The sequence below is a fragment of the Bubalus bubalis genome, chromosome 7 (genome assembly GCF_019923935.1).
Source record: "Bubalus bubalis isolate 160015118507 breed Murrah chromosome 7, NDDB_SH_1, whole genome shotgun sequence".
NCBI lineage: Eukaryota > Metazoa > Chordata > Mammalia > Artiodactyla > Bovidae > Bubalus > Bubalus bubalis.
In genome coordinates, this window is record NC_059163.1 from 97,463,353 (window position 1) to 97,480,710 (window position 17,358).

The 17,358-nt window shown below is 39.1% G+C and overlaps 1 protein-coding gene across 8 annotated transcripts in view; it reads right to left on the reverse strand.

Moving 5' to 3' along the window:
* Positions 1-17,358, reverse strand: part of NFKB1 (nuclear factor kappa B subunit 1) — a 121,707-nt gene that overhangs the window by 61,991 nt on the left and 42,358 nt on the right. The window contains exon 3 of one of the 8 annotated variants that reach the window (XM_025290379.3): positions 15,639-15,684. The exons of 6 other annotated variants lie outside the window; for them this stretch is intronic. Coding sequence is in view for 1 of the 2 variants with exons in the window: in XM_044946168.2 (XP_044802103.2) it covers positions 9,376-9,423 (48 nt within the window). In the remaining variant the exon portion in view is untranslated. Of the gene's footprint in view, positions 1-9,375; positions 11,492-15,638; positions 15,685-17,358 lie in introns of those variants that run through there. One more of the 8 variants, XM_044946168.2, reaches the window with a different exon arrangement.

A 17,358-nucleotide genomic window follows, 5' to 3' on the forward strand; every position in this document is an offset into this window, starting at 1 on the left:
GAATGGCCTTCCTTCTGAAACCTACTCCACCTCCTATTAAGTGAAACCACCACCTTCTAAGCAACCACACCAAAATTCTCCTATCATCTGTTGTCTTCTAGATTTAATAAGTTACTGAATTAACTGATTCAGCCAGGTGGTTCCCTCAAAAATCTCTGGTTTCTGCCCCTTCCCTCTATCCTCATTGCTCTTGTTTATCTATCTCAGCCTGAATCAGAGTTTAACTCATGAGGAATCACTGCAGTTCTTCCCACATGGTGTCACTGTGCCTTTCCCTTGCAACCCCTCAGCAGACTTCTACCAGATTTATATTCCTAAAGCACAATGTTCATTATAGTAAATCATTTCTATATTAAAACTTATACAATTTCCCCATTTTCTACAAAATGTGGTTTAAATTCCTGAGCCTTGCACAGTTTGGTCCAGTCTTTACCTCTAGCCTCATTCTCCTTTCTCTTTTGTGTACTCTTCATTCCAGCAGAATTATTCACCCTTCCCTTCCAACTTCAGAGATGGCTCTTTTTGAGCCTTTGCCACTCATTTTTCTGCCTCTGCTGTTTTCCCTAGTTAGATTCATGTTTTCAAATTTCTACCTTTCCCTCAGGATCCTGCCCCAAATGTAATCTCTGCCTTGAAGTCTTCTCTGCCTACTCCAACTAGCCGGCTCTTCAACCTTAAGGCTATGAGGTCATTCACTCTTTCATCTGAAAAATACTGCTTTATTCAGCAATTCCTACATGGCAGCTATAACTGCTGGTTCTATAATGGTGAATAAAACAATATTATCATATTTCAGATATTTAAGGCCATATCTTAGGTCCTCCATTAAACTGACTGGTTTTTTAGGATCAAGGCATTGTCAAGTTCTTCTATTTCCCCAACCCCCAGGATGAAACTAATCAGTATTTGCTCAAAGAATTCATGACTGAACACATCACTGGCTCCAGGCTACTCTGAAGAAGAGGGAATGCCAAGTGGTTGACACCTCCCAGGCCATATGAGATAAGGAGGCTGATAGCAGAGCCCACCAGGCCATACTGCCTTAAGATCTGTTGAAGGGTTATAGTCACACGACACAGTTCATCTCTCTACTACAACTGTGAGGAATTACCCTGAGAAGTTTCTAAAAATCCCTAGCAAAAAGTGAGTGCATGGAGTCAATTAACTTGGAAATTCTTCTGACTTCTTGGCTTGAAACCACAATTAGGAAGACCTAACCCTGGAATTATTTTTATTTCTAAGAGGATTATTTTTTGGAGTACTTGTACTCCACTGAGAAAACTAACTTCCATATACAGGTTATATGCTCTCTCTCTCTATATATATACATACATGCATGCTATGGGCCATAGGCTGCCAGGTTCCTCTGTCCATGGGACCATGGGACTTCCCATGGACAGCCAAGAATACTGAAGTGGGTAGCCATTCCCTTCTCCAAGGGATGTTCCTGACTCAGGGATCAAACCCACGTCTTTTGTGTCTCCTGCACTGGCAGGCAGATTCTTTACTACTGCCCTACACGGGAAGCCCAAAAACATCTTTAATTTTTATACATTCAATTCTCAGTGAGGATTTAACCCTGCCATACAATTCAACAATGGTGCTGGGGTTTGGCCAAGGCGGCAGGATGGGCAGAAGATAACCATCAGGGGCTGGTTCCAGGTAAATCAGACATAAGGCCGGGAGGAGGGGAAGTGCTGTCTTGGCCATAGGTCCCAGTAATCTGGAGAGCTGATCTCATATTCATCATCTCAGCTCGACTGCCAGGGCAGCTGCACGAGGGGAACTTTCCCCATCAGCAATCCTTCCACTTGAAAACGGGCCTAACTTGGCAGCATCAGTTTATGCTTCTAAGTCACTGAAAAATACCCCAGGAGTGTAAAATCCAGACGCTTTAACCTACCCCAAGTTGTAATTTATTTTCAAGTGTGATTCCAGGTTTGGAGAAAACAACAGGCATGACAGTACTGTTTATAGAATTTAATAGTAAATTGTGCTTAATATAAACGCGTCAACATTCTTAAATTTGTAAAAGAATACCTCAAATTCTTAAATTTGTAGAAGAAGATTCTCCAGAAGTCTGAACATTTTCAGATTAAAAACATGTGAGTTAATTTTTAGTGCTCCAGTAAGTGGCCAGGGTTCCAGCTGCCAGTTCCTGCTGTGACCCTGTGTTAGTCCCCTAGCCTCTTTGGGCTTCTGAACTCTTCATGTGTAGAATCACAAGATAACATTGAATACATCTTCCAGCTCTAAAATTCTATGATTCCTACTCATATATATATAGGAGAGGACACACAGGACAACAAGCAAAGATCACATTTTCTAACTGAAATATTTCAAACATATTTCAAAAAAATAAAAGCTTAAAACCACAGAATTTCTGAGTTGGAAGGACCCTAATGGTAAGCTTAATTTGTAAAACTGTGAACATTTTAGATACATTTAACACAATTACAAACTGAGAAAACATACAATCAACACTCAAATTACCTGTTGTAATGGGGCCTCTGATAGCATGGAAAATCAAAATTTAGAGACAAAGAAAAACCTTTATGTTAGGCAAAGATTTCAACTTTTCTCATCAAAACTGAAATTGAGTAATCAAAGCATTTAGTTTCAGTAAATCCAAGGAGGGCACTGCCCTGGGTAGTTAAATCTTGATAATAAAGGACTGACTTTCCTGAAGATAGGTCAAAAATGCTTTGATTACACAAGTAGGGGGTGGGAGAGAAATATACAAGCCAAACAAAGACAGAATGAAAAATTTTAATCTACAAAAGACTTTTTTTTTAATTCTTACAAACTACATAAAAATAACTAGGAGGATTAGATAACATGTAAGGTATGGCTGAAGTATGTGCAAAATAAAGATTTTAATTGGGGGATTTATTCTTTGAAGACAAAAATTATTAATACAAGTTTTAAACAGTCTTTTAAAATAGCCTAAAGTCTCTCATGCAAAGAGTTGACTCATTGGAAAAGACTCTGATGCTGGGAGGGACTGGGGGCAGGAGGAGAAAGGGACAACAGAGGATGAGATGGCTGGATGGCATCACTGACTCGATGGAAATGAGTCAGGGTGAACTCCAGGAGTTGGTGATGGACAGGGAGGCCTGGCGTGCTGCGATTCATGGGGTCGCAAAGAGTCGGACACGACTGAGCGACTGAACTGACTGAACTGAAAGTCTCTCAGCACACTGTCTTTGATACAAACCTAATTTGAGATAATGGAGTATCCTCTGACTCTGTAATATTCAAATTTACTTGGAATTAAATATCACTGATTTATTTCTGTTTAAAGGCATATAAATATCCTCATGTTATATTTTTCTTGCTTAGAAAACCCATCATATCGCCTTCACTGAAATCCACTGGGTAGAGAAGTAACTAAATAATTTGGCTCTTAATGATCGAAAGTACTTAGAGACATCATTTAGCAAAGAATTTAATTTGTACTATAGTAAACACAGCTGCCTGGTACGAGAATTTAGACCACTCTGCAAAGAAGACAATTAACTGCTCCTTCAGAAGAAAAGTACATAAGATAAAGCATTTCAGCTATTCTTCTGTGATTTCCTGTGGAAAACCCCTACAAAATTAGGAGAATTACGAGTAGAAATGGGAAATTTTCTCTGATTTCTTGTTGTCACTTTATTGGTTAATTTACATCCCAGACACTGATGGGGCAAAAGAGAAAACACGATATAAGTGTCAGACTGAGGTTAACCAACATATTGTACCATCTACATACTATGATGTAAGCAAATGAAGGAAGGGAGAAACACCAAAATTTCTAACATGGTTGAGGATAACATCAGCCAGCAATCTGGAAAAATGGTAGTACTTTAAACCTGCTAAAAACCCTCCCACGTGATAACTTCATATCGTTCAGCCTATGCGGACTAAAACACAAAGTATATGAAATAAATCATGTACTTTTATACTTAGATAAAATGTTCTCCAAGCAATTAATTTCTATTACTTTTAGAGATTTGCCAGAAAATTATAACTTCCCTATAATCAAATCTTGATTTTTCCCTTATTATGAAGTACAATTTATTAAGTAAAAACTCTTTTGAAAGGTATAAAAAAGGGATCTACTTCTCATTAAGCATCTTAACATAAAGTACTTCCTTGCCCTGTAGTATTTTAGCTTATTTTTGAACCAGTCCAATGATAATGAACTTCATCCTGAGGCTATACATTCCACCCTCAGGCAGCTCTGACTCTCAGTAACAACCGAACCCTTTCTCTCCCAGGGCTCCACCCAGTGCTTTTTAATCACATCTTCTTGGGACAGACAGGACATATCTCATCCTTCTCTCCTATGCTGCTGCTGCTACTGCTAAGTCGCTTCAGTGGTGTCCAACTCTGTGCGACCCCATAGACGGCAGCCCACCAGGCCCCGCCGTCCCTGGGATTCTCCAGGCAAGAACACTGGAGTGGGTTGCCATTTCCTCCTCCAATGCATGAAAGTGAAAAGTGAAAGTGAAGGCGCTCAGTCGTGTCGGACTCTTAGCGACCCCATGGACTGCAGCCCACCAGGCTCCTCAGTCCATGGGATTTTCCAGGCAAGAGTACTGGAGTGGGGTGCCATTGCCTTCTCCTCTCTCCTATGACAGCCGTCTAAAAGAAATCTAGAAGTTTTAGTTAATAATGGACTCAACACGAACCAACAGCGTGATGTGACAGCCAAACAAGTTTGCACATCGGGCTCCCTTAATAGAAGGGTGGTATTTAAGACCAGACAGTGGTCTCACTCTTGCACCAGGAAAACTGTGTACCCTGCTTCGCACCACCATTGTAGAGAAATAAAAACCAACTTGAATGGGTTCAGAGCAGAATGGTGACTGAACCTAAACCTTCCTCAAAGTGAGGTAGTCACTACCTGGCAAATTTGGTTGTCTTCTCTCCTATGACAGCTGTCCAAATGTTTGAAGACAACCAAATTTGCCAGGCTGTGACTACCTCACTTTGAGGAAGGTTTAGGTTCAGTCACCATTCTGCTCTGAACACATTCAAGTTGGTTTTTATTTCTCTACAATGGTGGTACAAAGCAGGGTACACAGTTTTCCTGGTGCAAGAGTGAGACCACTGTCTGGTCTTAAATACTACCCTTCTATTAAGGGAGCCCGATGTGCAAACTTGTTTGGCTGTCACATCACACTGTTGGTTCATGTTGAGTCCATTATTAACTAAAACTTCTAGATTTCTTTGCATGCATATCCCTCCCACCCTGTACTTGTAGTAATTTGTTTTCTGGAGGCATTCAGCTTTTTAAAATAGCATTGCCTAAGAAGTTAGCCATAGGAGAGGGTGGGATGAATGGAGAGAGTAACATGGAAACATATAAACCACATGTAAAACAGATAGCCAGTGGGAATTTGCTGTATGACTCAGGGAGCTCAAACTGGTGCTCTGTGACAACCTGGAGGGGTGGGATGGGGTGGGTGGGCCAAGAGGGAGGGGACATATGTATTCCTATTGATGTTCATGTTGATGTATGGCAGAAACCAACACAATATTGTAAAGCAATTACCCTTCAATTAAAAATGATTTTTTTAAAAAAGAGACATGACAACAAAAAGAAAGTTAGGCCTTTGTTTTGATGGAGATATGGATGCTGAAATATATTTCTGAATTTTAAAACTCAAAAGTAATAAATTTTATATTAAAAAAGAATGTAGCTCTTTGCCTCAGCTTTTCAAATTGAATTTGAACTTAAATTATTTGTTATCTATCACTCCATGTCACCGCAAACTTGATAAAACATCCACTGAAGACAATGATAAAATACACTGAAGTAGCTGCAGAAAGATCCCTGAGGCTAGAAATATCCCCCCAGGTTGACATCACCAACATGAGAAATACTGTTAACCCCTAAGTACCAAACCAGAGATCTCCAACATCTCAGTATTACACCATCCCAGAAACCCTGCCAAAGAAAACAGTGAGATATATCTGGTGTGATTTGCTCTTACTAAGGTGCCTGAAATGGATACCTAGCTCTCTGGTCTCTAGTTTGAAAATGCATCATCTTTCAAATGCCATGAGCATTCCGTCAAAAAACAGAAGTTGAGACTACCTAGCCAGGAGGTGATTTCAAAGTAAAGGTGCACTTCCCCCTAGCCCTACACACCTACCTACCTACACACACACACACAGACACACACAAACACAGATACAGATACAGACACACACACACACACACACACACTGCAGAACATCCTTTGAAGAGGTCCCCTAGCCCTACACACCTACCTACCTACACACACACGCAGAACATCCTTTGAGGAGGCCCCCTAGCCCTACACACACACACACGCACACACACTGTGGAACATCCTTTGAGGAGGCCCCCCAGCCCTACACACACACACGCACACACACTGCGGAACACCCTTTGAGGCGGCCCCCCAGCCCTACACACACACACGCACACATACTGCGGAACACCCTTTGAGGCGGCGCTCCTCCAGCGAATCCTGAGTAACACTCGTGTCATCATCTTGCGTGCCTGTGTGAACCGTCCCCTGCCTGTTCACATGGGGCTGGGGGCAGAGATGACCACATTCGAGCATGTGGCCACAGAGCTCAGCGCCGTGCCTGGCACAGGACATGTGCTCCATGAATATGAGGGAAGGTCAAGGCGGCTGTAAAATCTACAGATGGAATGTCCTAGGCTTAGATGCATTCAGGTTTCTGAACTAACAATCCAGAGTACAATTTAAATCAAGGCTCTGACTGATCCCTTTTCTTTGTTACTATTTTAAAAAGCAATAAAACAATGACGTTATAATGACTTCTAAAGGGTCTGGTTCATCTCATATGAGACTGATAAATGTTGATATTGAAAAAATAAAATTAAATCAGTAAGATGGGAAATCTCTGAAACTGAACAAAAACAAAAAATTTGACTATATTTCTAATGGCACTGTAGCTACATAGAAGGAAAAAATTATCCTAATAATTTCTGAACATATTACTCTTGACTACCCTCTCTTGAATATATTTAAAGGTCAGAAGAACTGTAAAAAACAACAACAACAACTGTATATTTAGTAAGTTCACAGCTAGTACTGATATTGGTATAGCGATTCTGAAGCTATTCTGTATGTATCAAATGACTGAGCAAACTGCGTGGGTATGCTGGTATCACTGGCAACTAAGGTCTTCATTATTGGAGAAACACAATACAAACATGGAACAGAGGAAGAAGGGATGTCAGACTGGAATTAAAAGGTATCAGTATGAATTCAAGATTAAAAACAAACAAACAAAAACACAGTGTTCGAGCTCTGCCTAATGAAACAGACTGGAAGAAATTTCTCCAATAAAAGGAACCAGGGCTTCTTGGAGAGATGGCTGATTACAGGACTGGGGTAGGAAAAGTATAGGATGAACTGAGAGTATCATATTACTTCATAAATAAGGAAATATTCAAAATGGAGCGGGGACATGTCAAAAGGATATAGAAGCTAGCATGAAAGACTCCTACTGGCTAAGAGTCAGACAATTTTAACGTCAAAATAAATAATGACTGGAGTGGCTTATAATACACTGAAAAACAAACAAACAAAAAATCCATGAGTACCTAGAGAAACTAAGTAAAGTTTTTAAAGGAATGTGAAGAACAGAGATTGTTTTTGTTTTTTTTAAACAGAATTTCTTTTTAAAGAGAATTTCAGTTGACAAAATTTCTATAACAAAAACGAAAAAAAAAGTGATATAAATACACAAATTTGTAATCATCAACTACTGATAACAATTGATTCACCACAGAATCATCCATGGAAGCTAAAACCACTGGAAAAAGACGTTAAGGATGGTAGCTCGTACAGGTTGGCTACAGTGGTGACAAGTGATTAGATTCTAGGTAAGTTTTGAAGGCACAGCCAATGGGATGAACTGATGGGTTAGAGTAGCTCAGGATAACTCCAAGGTTTCTGACCTGAGCAACTGGAAGGATAGAGCTGCCATTTCCTGAGAAAGGAGAGAGATTAGGAGGACTAGATTGGTAGGGAAGATTCAGAATTCAGTTTGTTAACTACCAGATATCCAAATGATGTCAATCAAGCATCTAAGCCTGGAGCCTAGATTTCAGAGTAGAAGTCTAGGCCAGATAAAAGAATCTGGAGTCATCAGCATATCTACACTACATAAAGGGATAAGATGGAGGAAGTGGAGAAAGAAACCCTTCTTGGTCAAGTTTTAACTAAACAAGCTTACTTTCTATTTAAGTTTCTATTTCTAGTTAAGTTTCTAATTAGTGAGCAACAATTGACTACCCAAAGAATGAAAGAGAACTCAGTTTAGTTCAGTAAATATTTGTTGTACATCTCCCAATAGAAGAATATCATGAAGAAATAAGACGTGGTGCCTGTCCTCAAGAAATAAGGTCTAGAGGTGGGGAGACAGGCATGTAAGCAAGTAACTAAATGAATATGATGAACAGTGGTAGATGCATTCAAAGATTTCACGGGCTGATTAAGGAGGAACACTCAGAGGTCAACTCAGGCAGATTTCTGAAAGAGTGATTGCTGATAAATGTGTCAGAAAACTACATAAGAAATAAATTACATGACAAGGAGCTGAAATGATATTCCAAAGAGATAAAATTAAATTCAGGACAAAATATCCCACAATTCATAAAGAACACTCATAGAAAAAACTTCATGGCTATTAAAAGTCAAGTTAATAACAAAATACATTTAAAAAATATAAAGACCCTGGAGTCAGGGAAAAATCAGAATCAAGTAGGATTATCAGAGCAGGTAGGCTTTTTGAGCTTGTCTTTACCAGGAGAAAGGAAAGCAGACAGATTCAGAGACTACAAAAGATGGTACATGTACAAAAGCAGCGTGAGAAGCAGTGTATGATGAATGAAATGCCTTACCAAGAATAAGGTAGGTTCCCAAAGCTGACATTCACAGAGCACTTACCATGCATTGGGCACTGCTCTTTACATGTACTAACTCATTTTAATCTTTCCAACAACCCTGGGAGGTAAGGACTCTTAACCTTCCCTTTTTACAGATGTAGAGAGGTTAACCAAGTTGTCCAAGATTAAACAACTAATAATGGGCAGAGTTGGATTTGAACCCAAGGTATCATGCTCTAGAGTCTGCTACTAATCATTTTACTATATCACTTCCCTAGATATCTATAAGCTGCTGAGGAATGTCCTACGAAGCTCATTAAGTGAGAAAAGCAAGAGGCAGAGTATTTTATAGATTAACAGAATATAAGAGTGTGTATAGATAGATGAATATGCTGTATAGTTTACATGTACTTGGATACACATGGTGCTTACACACATAAACATATGTACACATAGATTTGTGTATGCATGGAATATTTTTGGAAGCTTACCCAAAGAAATTCAAAGCAGTGCTTCTCTCTGGAGGGGAGAGGAATCATAGAAAGAAGGGAAGCTTACTTTTCACTGTATGTATCTTTGTATTATTTGATTTTCTATTAATTTCTATGTGACACTTTTAAATAAATAAAAAACTTCTTACTTAAAAAATAAAACAGGAATGGCACACAGACTAGACATTCTCTAGTGAGGGAGTACACGCGATCACACAATTTCTGGAACAAAGTGGGTTTAGATGTCTTAGATTGCTCACGGCGGGGAGAAATGATTGCTATTTGTTATTTTGGTTCCCCCTTTGGAGTTTACCAGTCCTCATATGTTGTGCTTGGGGATCCACCTCCCACCTTCGTCTACATGTCTGAGGTGCAGCTAACCCCGCTGCCAGATCCAGAGTGTGGAGGCTGCGAATGGTTATTAACACAATCACCTTGCCTCACACACTCTGTCCCAGGTGTGACCTCCAGGGATGGGCTATGAAACAAGGCAGACCATGAGGGCCTGGAAACCTTTGATCTGGGACCCCTGAAACCTGTTTCAGCTTCCAGGAAAGCAGACTCTGCTGCAGGAGCCGGTGCCCTAACAAGGTGAGCCTGAGACTGCTGCTGTGGCCACCTTGCAGAGCTGAAGATGGAAATCTGAAAAACAGAAGTCAGAGCTGAGGAGCAGAGAGAAGCCAAATGACAGTGTCAGCTCTGAATCCAGTGGGCTTTGAAGCTAGCTAGCTTTTCCTTTGGACTTTCCAACTTTTTAAACAAATAAGTTACCATTTGCTGCTTAGTTTAGTTGATTTTTCTCTCATGGCCATAGAAAGATTCCAATAGAGAGACTGAGGCAGACAAAGCTCCATTTCAACCTCGAAGTCTGGTGTCATGCCCAGGGTCTAAGTTATAGCGTTCCAACTCACTGACTGGGACATGGGACACGGGATTCCAAAGTCAGGTGAATGGGGGAGGAAAAGGAAAAGGAGGCTGGTGAGACAGGAAGAACAAGATGGAACAGCAGGCGGAGGCGAGCTGTGAAGGCTGGTTGAAGACTGTATTTTCAATAACAACCTATGACTATTATGTCTATATAATAGTTATATAGACTATTTGTCTCTTCTTTAGAGAAATTATGATAGTATTAGTGATAGTCTGGGAAAGATAATTCCAGCATCTCCTGCACATTGACGATTCATGTCCTATACAGATAATTACTGGCTACCTACTATATACTACGTATTATTCCAGGTGCTGAACATACAGCAGTAAACACAACGGGAAAAAAAAAAAAATCTCCTCCCTTCATGGCGCTATCATATTTAGTCTTAAAAACATAAAATGTCCCAAATGAACATTTAATGCTATAGATGTGCCACGACTGTGCTAGATGCTATTATGACAATTACTTAACCCTAATACAATTCATATTTATGCAAAGTAGGTATTTTTTATTTTCATTTTATAAATGAGGAAAATAAAGTCTGACGAGATTATGTGACTTGTTGGAGGTCACGCTATCTGTAAATCATATAATCTCAAGTAAAATCTAGCTTTTGCTTTCAAGTATGTTATTTTGCTCACTAAACCACAGCTCTATTTAACTACCATATGACAGATGTCATATAGCAACTCAATGGGTTTACTCAGATTCTGCAAAGTCCCTAGGTATTATGTAACTAACACATGAATAAAGAACCTTACATGAAGCGATTTATTATCTTCTCTCGATATGACTACTGCTCATTAGGTTAATATCCAGGATGTGATCTCATATCTGCTTTGCTTATGAAATCTTGCAGTGGTATGCTAGAATTGGCTTGACCAACTCACAGGAACTGTTAAATTTTCAGAAAATTTGCAAACCAGTTGACTTTATGTTGATAGCTTGAAAGTGATCATAGTATAAGTATTTACATCAAGAAAATTAACAAATACTACAAATCAGGGTTTTGTTTTGATTTCCTTTTTTTTTTTCCTGGACAGTCAATTGTTAAGCATTTACTAGGGCACAACTGTATTTAAGGCCCACCATTTACTCAATGGAGAGAGATCACAGGAATTATTCTGTTAGAAAATATTCAAAATACTGGAAAACTTTCCAACTTGAAAGATTTTTTAATAATAATGATCCCAGGTGGTACTAGTTGTATATGTGGGAGATTAAGAGATGTAGGTTTGATCCCCGGGTTGGGAAGATCCCCTGAAGAAGGGGATGGAAACCCACTCCAGCATTCTTGCCTGGAGAATCCCATGGACAGAGGAACCTGATATGCTTACATAGTCCATAGGGTTGCAAAGAGGCAGACACAACTGAAGCCATGCACGTAAGAGATACCATGGATACATGTAAATATCTTTCCCAGTGCATATTGGGCCTAAAATGGTCATTATCCCAGACTTTCAGAACCATTGCTTTATAAGTTTAATGCCATAAGATACTTGTAATGGGTTGAATATTATCCTCCCTAAATTCAAGTCTACCCAGAACCTCAGAATGTGGTCTTATTTGGAAATGGGGTCTTCGCAGACATAATTAAGATGAGATCAGACTGGATTACGGTGGGCCCTAAACACAATGACTGTTGTCTTTATGGGAGAAAAGGAGATTCAGACACAGAAAGACAAAGGGGAAGTCTGGGGAAGACAGAGGCAGAAACTGGAGTGATACAGCTACAAGCCAAAGAATGTCAAGGATTGCCAGCAACCACCAGAAGCTACAAAGAGGCAAGGAAGGCTTCTTCCATAGAGCCTTCAGAGGGAGCATGGCCTTGCTGACAACTTGATTTTCGACTTGTAGCTTCCAAAACTGTGAGAGAGTAAATGTCTATTGCTTTAAACCACCTAATTTGTGGTAATTTGTTATGGCAGCTCTAGGAAGCTAAAACAATACTTGTGCAAATTATCAGATGCATAATGCCTAAGAGGACACAGTTAAAGAACCTAAAAAGAATTTGATAAATGCCTTTCTGGCCTCTTGCTACCAATCAATATTTTCATAAGAAATCATGTGTAACATCTAAAAGTAAGCTTTTGACATAGCATCTGTTTTCAATCTCCCACCTTTGTAACTTTAGAAAGGAGGACATGGCATAAATAGAGTGGAAGCAACATTAATTAGTGAAGTTGTGCTGAAAATAAATTAGTGGACTGGTGAAGCTTTTGTGTAGCTCCATGGTTCCATAAACCAATCAACAAAACTGTCGTTCAATACTCAAATTAATGTATTTTGGAATACAAAAAATAGACGCAAATGATCACTTTTAAGTGTTTACTCTGTGCCATACACTGAACAACTCAATTTATACGTATATCCTATGAAGCAGGTATTACTTATCTCAACTTTACAAATGAAGAAACTGAGACTTGGCCAAATTAAATACCAATAACATTGTCAGTAGATGGCAAAACTAGGAATCAACATCTTTTCAGCTATGAACTGACTGACTTCAGGGCCAATTCTTGAAAAACACCTAAAATTATGGTCCATAGGCCACCTGAACTTTACCCTAGATGAGAACCTCTAGGTATAGAACCAGAAATGTGCAACTTTATTATCTCCTTTCAGGACTTCAATTAGACAGCTTTAATCTTTCTTTTGTAATCTGTATCTCACTCTTTCTTTCAAGTTTTCCTTCTCTCTGTGCTATAGTTCAGGAAATTATTTCAGTTCTATTTTTAAATTTGGTAATTCTTTCTCCCATCTCTAATCTTAACTCATTCACTGAGTTAAATCACTTCAGTGATATTTCTAATTTAGAATTCTGATTTTTTCCTTAACAGTAGGTCTCAAGTATTTCTATGTTGTGCAATCCTCATAATTTTTTAAACAGTATTCTATTCCATGGTTACACCATGTTTACCTATTCATCCACCTGTTGTTTTATCTCATCATTATATGACATGAGTCCTCAGAAATTATCACAAAATTACCATACTAATGGACCCACAGTGATTTAGCATGAGTGGAGTGGGCCCCTGACATCTCTGCAGTAAAATATTCTTGGGTGATTCTGATGCACATCCATGGTCGAGAACCATAGATTTAAAGAACCCCTATAATTAATAGTATTCCTATGATGGTGTGGACTATTAAATCACACTACCTGAACAGAAATCTTGGGCTCCATGCCTCAGACCAGGGTAAGCTTTTTAACTTCTGTGGACTTTGGTTTCCTCATTTATCAAATAAGGATCATAGAACCTACTGCAGTGGGCTGTGATGACTAAATGAGATCATGTAAATAAGCACAGCAAGCCATCCTTACAATCGTTCTTCTGGGTGGATGGGGACCTAAGGGTGAGAGGCATTATCTGTGAAAGTCTGCAGTCCACCCACATGAGAGCTCAGCGAGAGATGGAGACTAGAGGACTCTGGTCTGAAATCCACCTGGCGGGTGGGGAGAGAAGGCTGTGACTGCAGGGTAGTTCGCAGCCTCAGCTCCAGATCTGCTGACAAGTTGAAAATCGGCTTGTCTGTGGAGGAGGAGGTGTTACACCTCTGGGGGCCATACTGTATGTTCTTACCTTATCAGGAAGAATTACCAGTACGTGACCTGATGAGACCTGAATTCTTAAATGAAACGAGAAAAGGCTATCTAATCTTCAACCCCTGGGGTGGGAAGAAACCATCCGAGATTTGCTTCTGATTAAATAATGGTCCCAGGAACAATAATGTATTTAAGGAAAAGTGGATGAGAGAAAACTAGGAATAGTCAACTAAGGAAGGTCACCAAGGCATGATGGACCAAAACAAAGCTTAAGGTTCACACTGTCTGTAAATTCAATAAGCCTATTAGGTTAATAGTTACATTTTTACTGTACTCCTAATAGTTACGTTTCACAGCTATCATTTGTTCTAGAAGTTTCTTCTCATGAGTAGCTTTCTCTAGTTCATAATGTACACTGTGACTACATACCATAAATTTAGAGGGCTGTTTTTAAAAACATTCTACAAGGTAATATTTTGTTCTGGAGGCCCAATGAAAAATTTTTGAAAGAAAAATATCTAGAAGTCTAGGTTATGGTTACACATGGAAGGAGTTTTGTCTGCTTGCCAAGACAGGACCTGACACAGAGTGCTCAATAAATATTTGTTAAATGAACTGTTTTCTCTCTTTTGGCTTCAGCCACTAATGGTTAACGTCATGCTTAATCAGCATCCCTGTGGAAGAGCAAGAAAGAAAAAGCAGTGAAGCCTACTCCCTTTTAGGGCTATTGCTGCTATGTCTCCTTGCTTCTCCACCTGATACCCAAAGTGAAGGAAGGCTTTCCTGGGCCTTGTGTTGAGCAGACTTAATTGTTTCTACTCACTAAGAACAGGTAAAAATACAAAAATGTACTTTTTAAAAAGTACAAAAATAAAAAAAAATTTAAAAAGACAGCCTATATATCTTTTTGTTAGCAATTTTTAAAATCAGCTGCTGTCAGAAAGCTAAAGTGATACGTACTCTGCAGCACTGGTTCTTAACTGTGTTTGAATCCTTCCACTTGAAAATCTGATGGAAAGTTATATTTATCTCCCCAGAAATATGTGTGTGTGTATATATATATATACATATAAAATATATATACACACACATATTGGGTTTGCCAAAAAGGTTCACTTGGGGTTTAAAAACCCAAATGAACCTTTTTGGCCAACCCAATAAATTTCTGCATATGAATTAAGAAGTTCCAAATCCTTCTGAAACCAGTAAAAGGGATCCAGGTTACAAAGTGCTTTTCTTCAATATACAGAGCACAGGGCTCTTGGTCTAGCAGATGCGGTTATTTTTCTGCAAGTAGTGAACAGCTTAGGGATACTGATGGAAATTTTAATAAATGCTATGAAGGAGGTTTTATGTGCAAACCTAATTGACTATTGGTGATCCTCGTCCCTGTTGTTTTTAGTGACTGAGTCAGATTAAATTATTCAAAACCAGCACTATAAAGAGACACTTACAATGGCAAACCTCCTAAACCAGACAAGTCCATACAAAGGAAAGGGAGATTACACAAGGATATGTGATATCCCTAAATGCCACAAGAGATCAGCCAGTCTTCATCTGACCTTGACAGAAACTTAACATTTAGGATTTTAAAGTGAGAGGCACCAAGAGTGGAGACTTAAGAAGAAAAAAAAAAAATCGTGGGGGTCAGGGAGACAATAAACATTGTCTGTTGTTGATCTAAACATTTCATTACTTGCCTTCTGTTTAATCTGAAACACTCCGGAAAGAAAACATATGTGAGAACCAGCTTTCAGAAAACATTTGATTAAAAATAGTTACACTTACATCAGCTGCGTTTCAAGTTGTAGTCCACTGCATTTGATATTTATAACTAAAGAGAAAATAAGAATACCGACTGGTCAGCTACTCGTATTTTAGAACCAAGGTCGCTGACAGCTTTCTGGTTGGAGTGGGCCAAGCTGGAGGATGTCACATCGGCTGAGGATGGGGGCTCTCTGGCCACTCTGGAAGAGAATCAGTGAGGGTTTCTGAAGCCCTGTGGGGCTGTTCCTCTTGGCAACTTTCCACCTCTGTGAAGAGGAAGGTACTTTGGTTAATAAAAAAAAAAAATCTCATGAATAACTTTCGGGAAAGAGGGAAATGAGCCTTCCCTGGCACTCCTTGCTGAGTCAAAAACAGGCAGTGACAGGCTTGGCCTCAAGGAAGGCACTTGTGCTTTTCTGCCAGCCTCTCCCATTTGGAGCTCCATGATGAAATCAGAACTGAGGAAACTTTAGAGGAGAACTTGGTAGGACTATAAAATAGATTATTAAATGTTTAACAACAGGAAAGCTTTCCTTTAAAGGGGGCAAGATACATATTTCTGTATCTTTATTTTTGCATATTTATGCAAGTTAGTCTGCATATTTTCCCTAGATTTTCTCTGAATATTATTACTATTTTCTTCCTGTAGGAGTCAGAATAAATTCCACATTGTCAATGGATAAATTTTATCTGAATAATAAAGAAGAAATCAATAGAATCAAAGTGAAAGTGAAAGTGTTAGTCACTCAGTCGTGTCCAAACCTTTGTAACCCCAAGAACTGTAGCCCACCAGGCTCCTCTGTCCATGGAATTCTCCAGGCAAGAATACTGTAGTGGGTTGCCATTACCTTCTCTAGCAGATCTTCCCCCCCAAGGATGGAACCCGGGTCTACCACATTGCAGGCAGATTCTTAACCATCTAAACCACCAAGGAAGCCTCTAATAGAATTAAAGTGAACACTAATCTTCAATGGATCCCCATCTTAACACTTATTTGTCCTGAAAAAAAAAAAAAAAAAAAAAAAAAGCCACCAGGTATAATAGAAAATTTGAGTTAAAGCCAGAAAAAAAATTCTATCAGAGATGGAAAGTTCAGAGCAGTGATTTACCTATGAAGAACAGGGAAAAGTGATCAATGGGTGGGGCTTCAGCAATAACTATGTTTTATTTTAGAAAGAGATCAGAAGCAAATATGGTAAAACGTTAATACAGTTGGCCCTCTGTATCCTCAGGTTCCACATTCGTTATTCAACCAACTGCAGATGGAAAAAATATGTTTTAAATTCCAGAAAGTTCCAAAAAGTAAAATAAATTTGCTGCACACTGGTAACTATTTATATAGTATTTACATTGTTGAGGCATTAAAATAATCTGGAGATGGTTTAGAGCATACAGAAGGATGTGCATAGGTTATATGCAAACACTGCTGCATTTTATAAAAGGGACTTGAGCATCCACGAATTATGGCATCTGTGGGGATCCTAGAAACAATCCTCCAGGATACTGAGGGATGACTGTCGCTATTAAATCAGGTAGTGGTATATGGTGTCCTTTACATCAATTTTTTAATGTTCTATACACATGGAATTTTTTATAATTAAAACAATGTTTTAAAAAGAATGTGAAGGGTTACATAGCAAAACTCTTGAAAGCTAAATGGCATCCTCTGACATGAAAGAAACATGTAGAACACCAGATGGCTCAATAGCCCTAATCCTAGAAATAATCTCAACATAGTAAG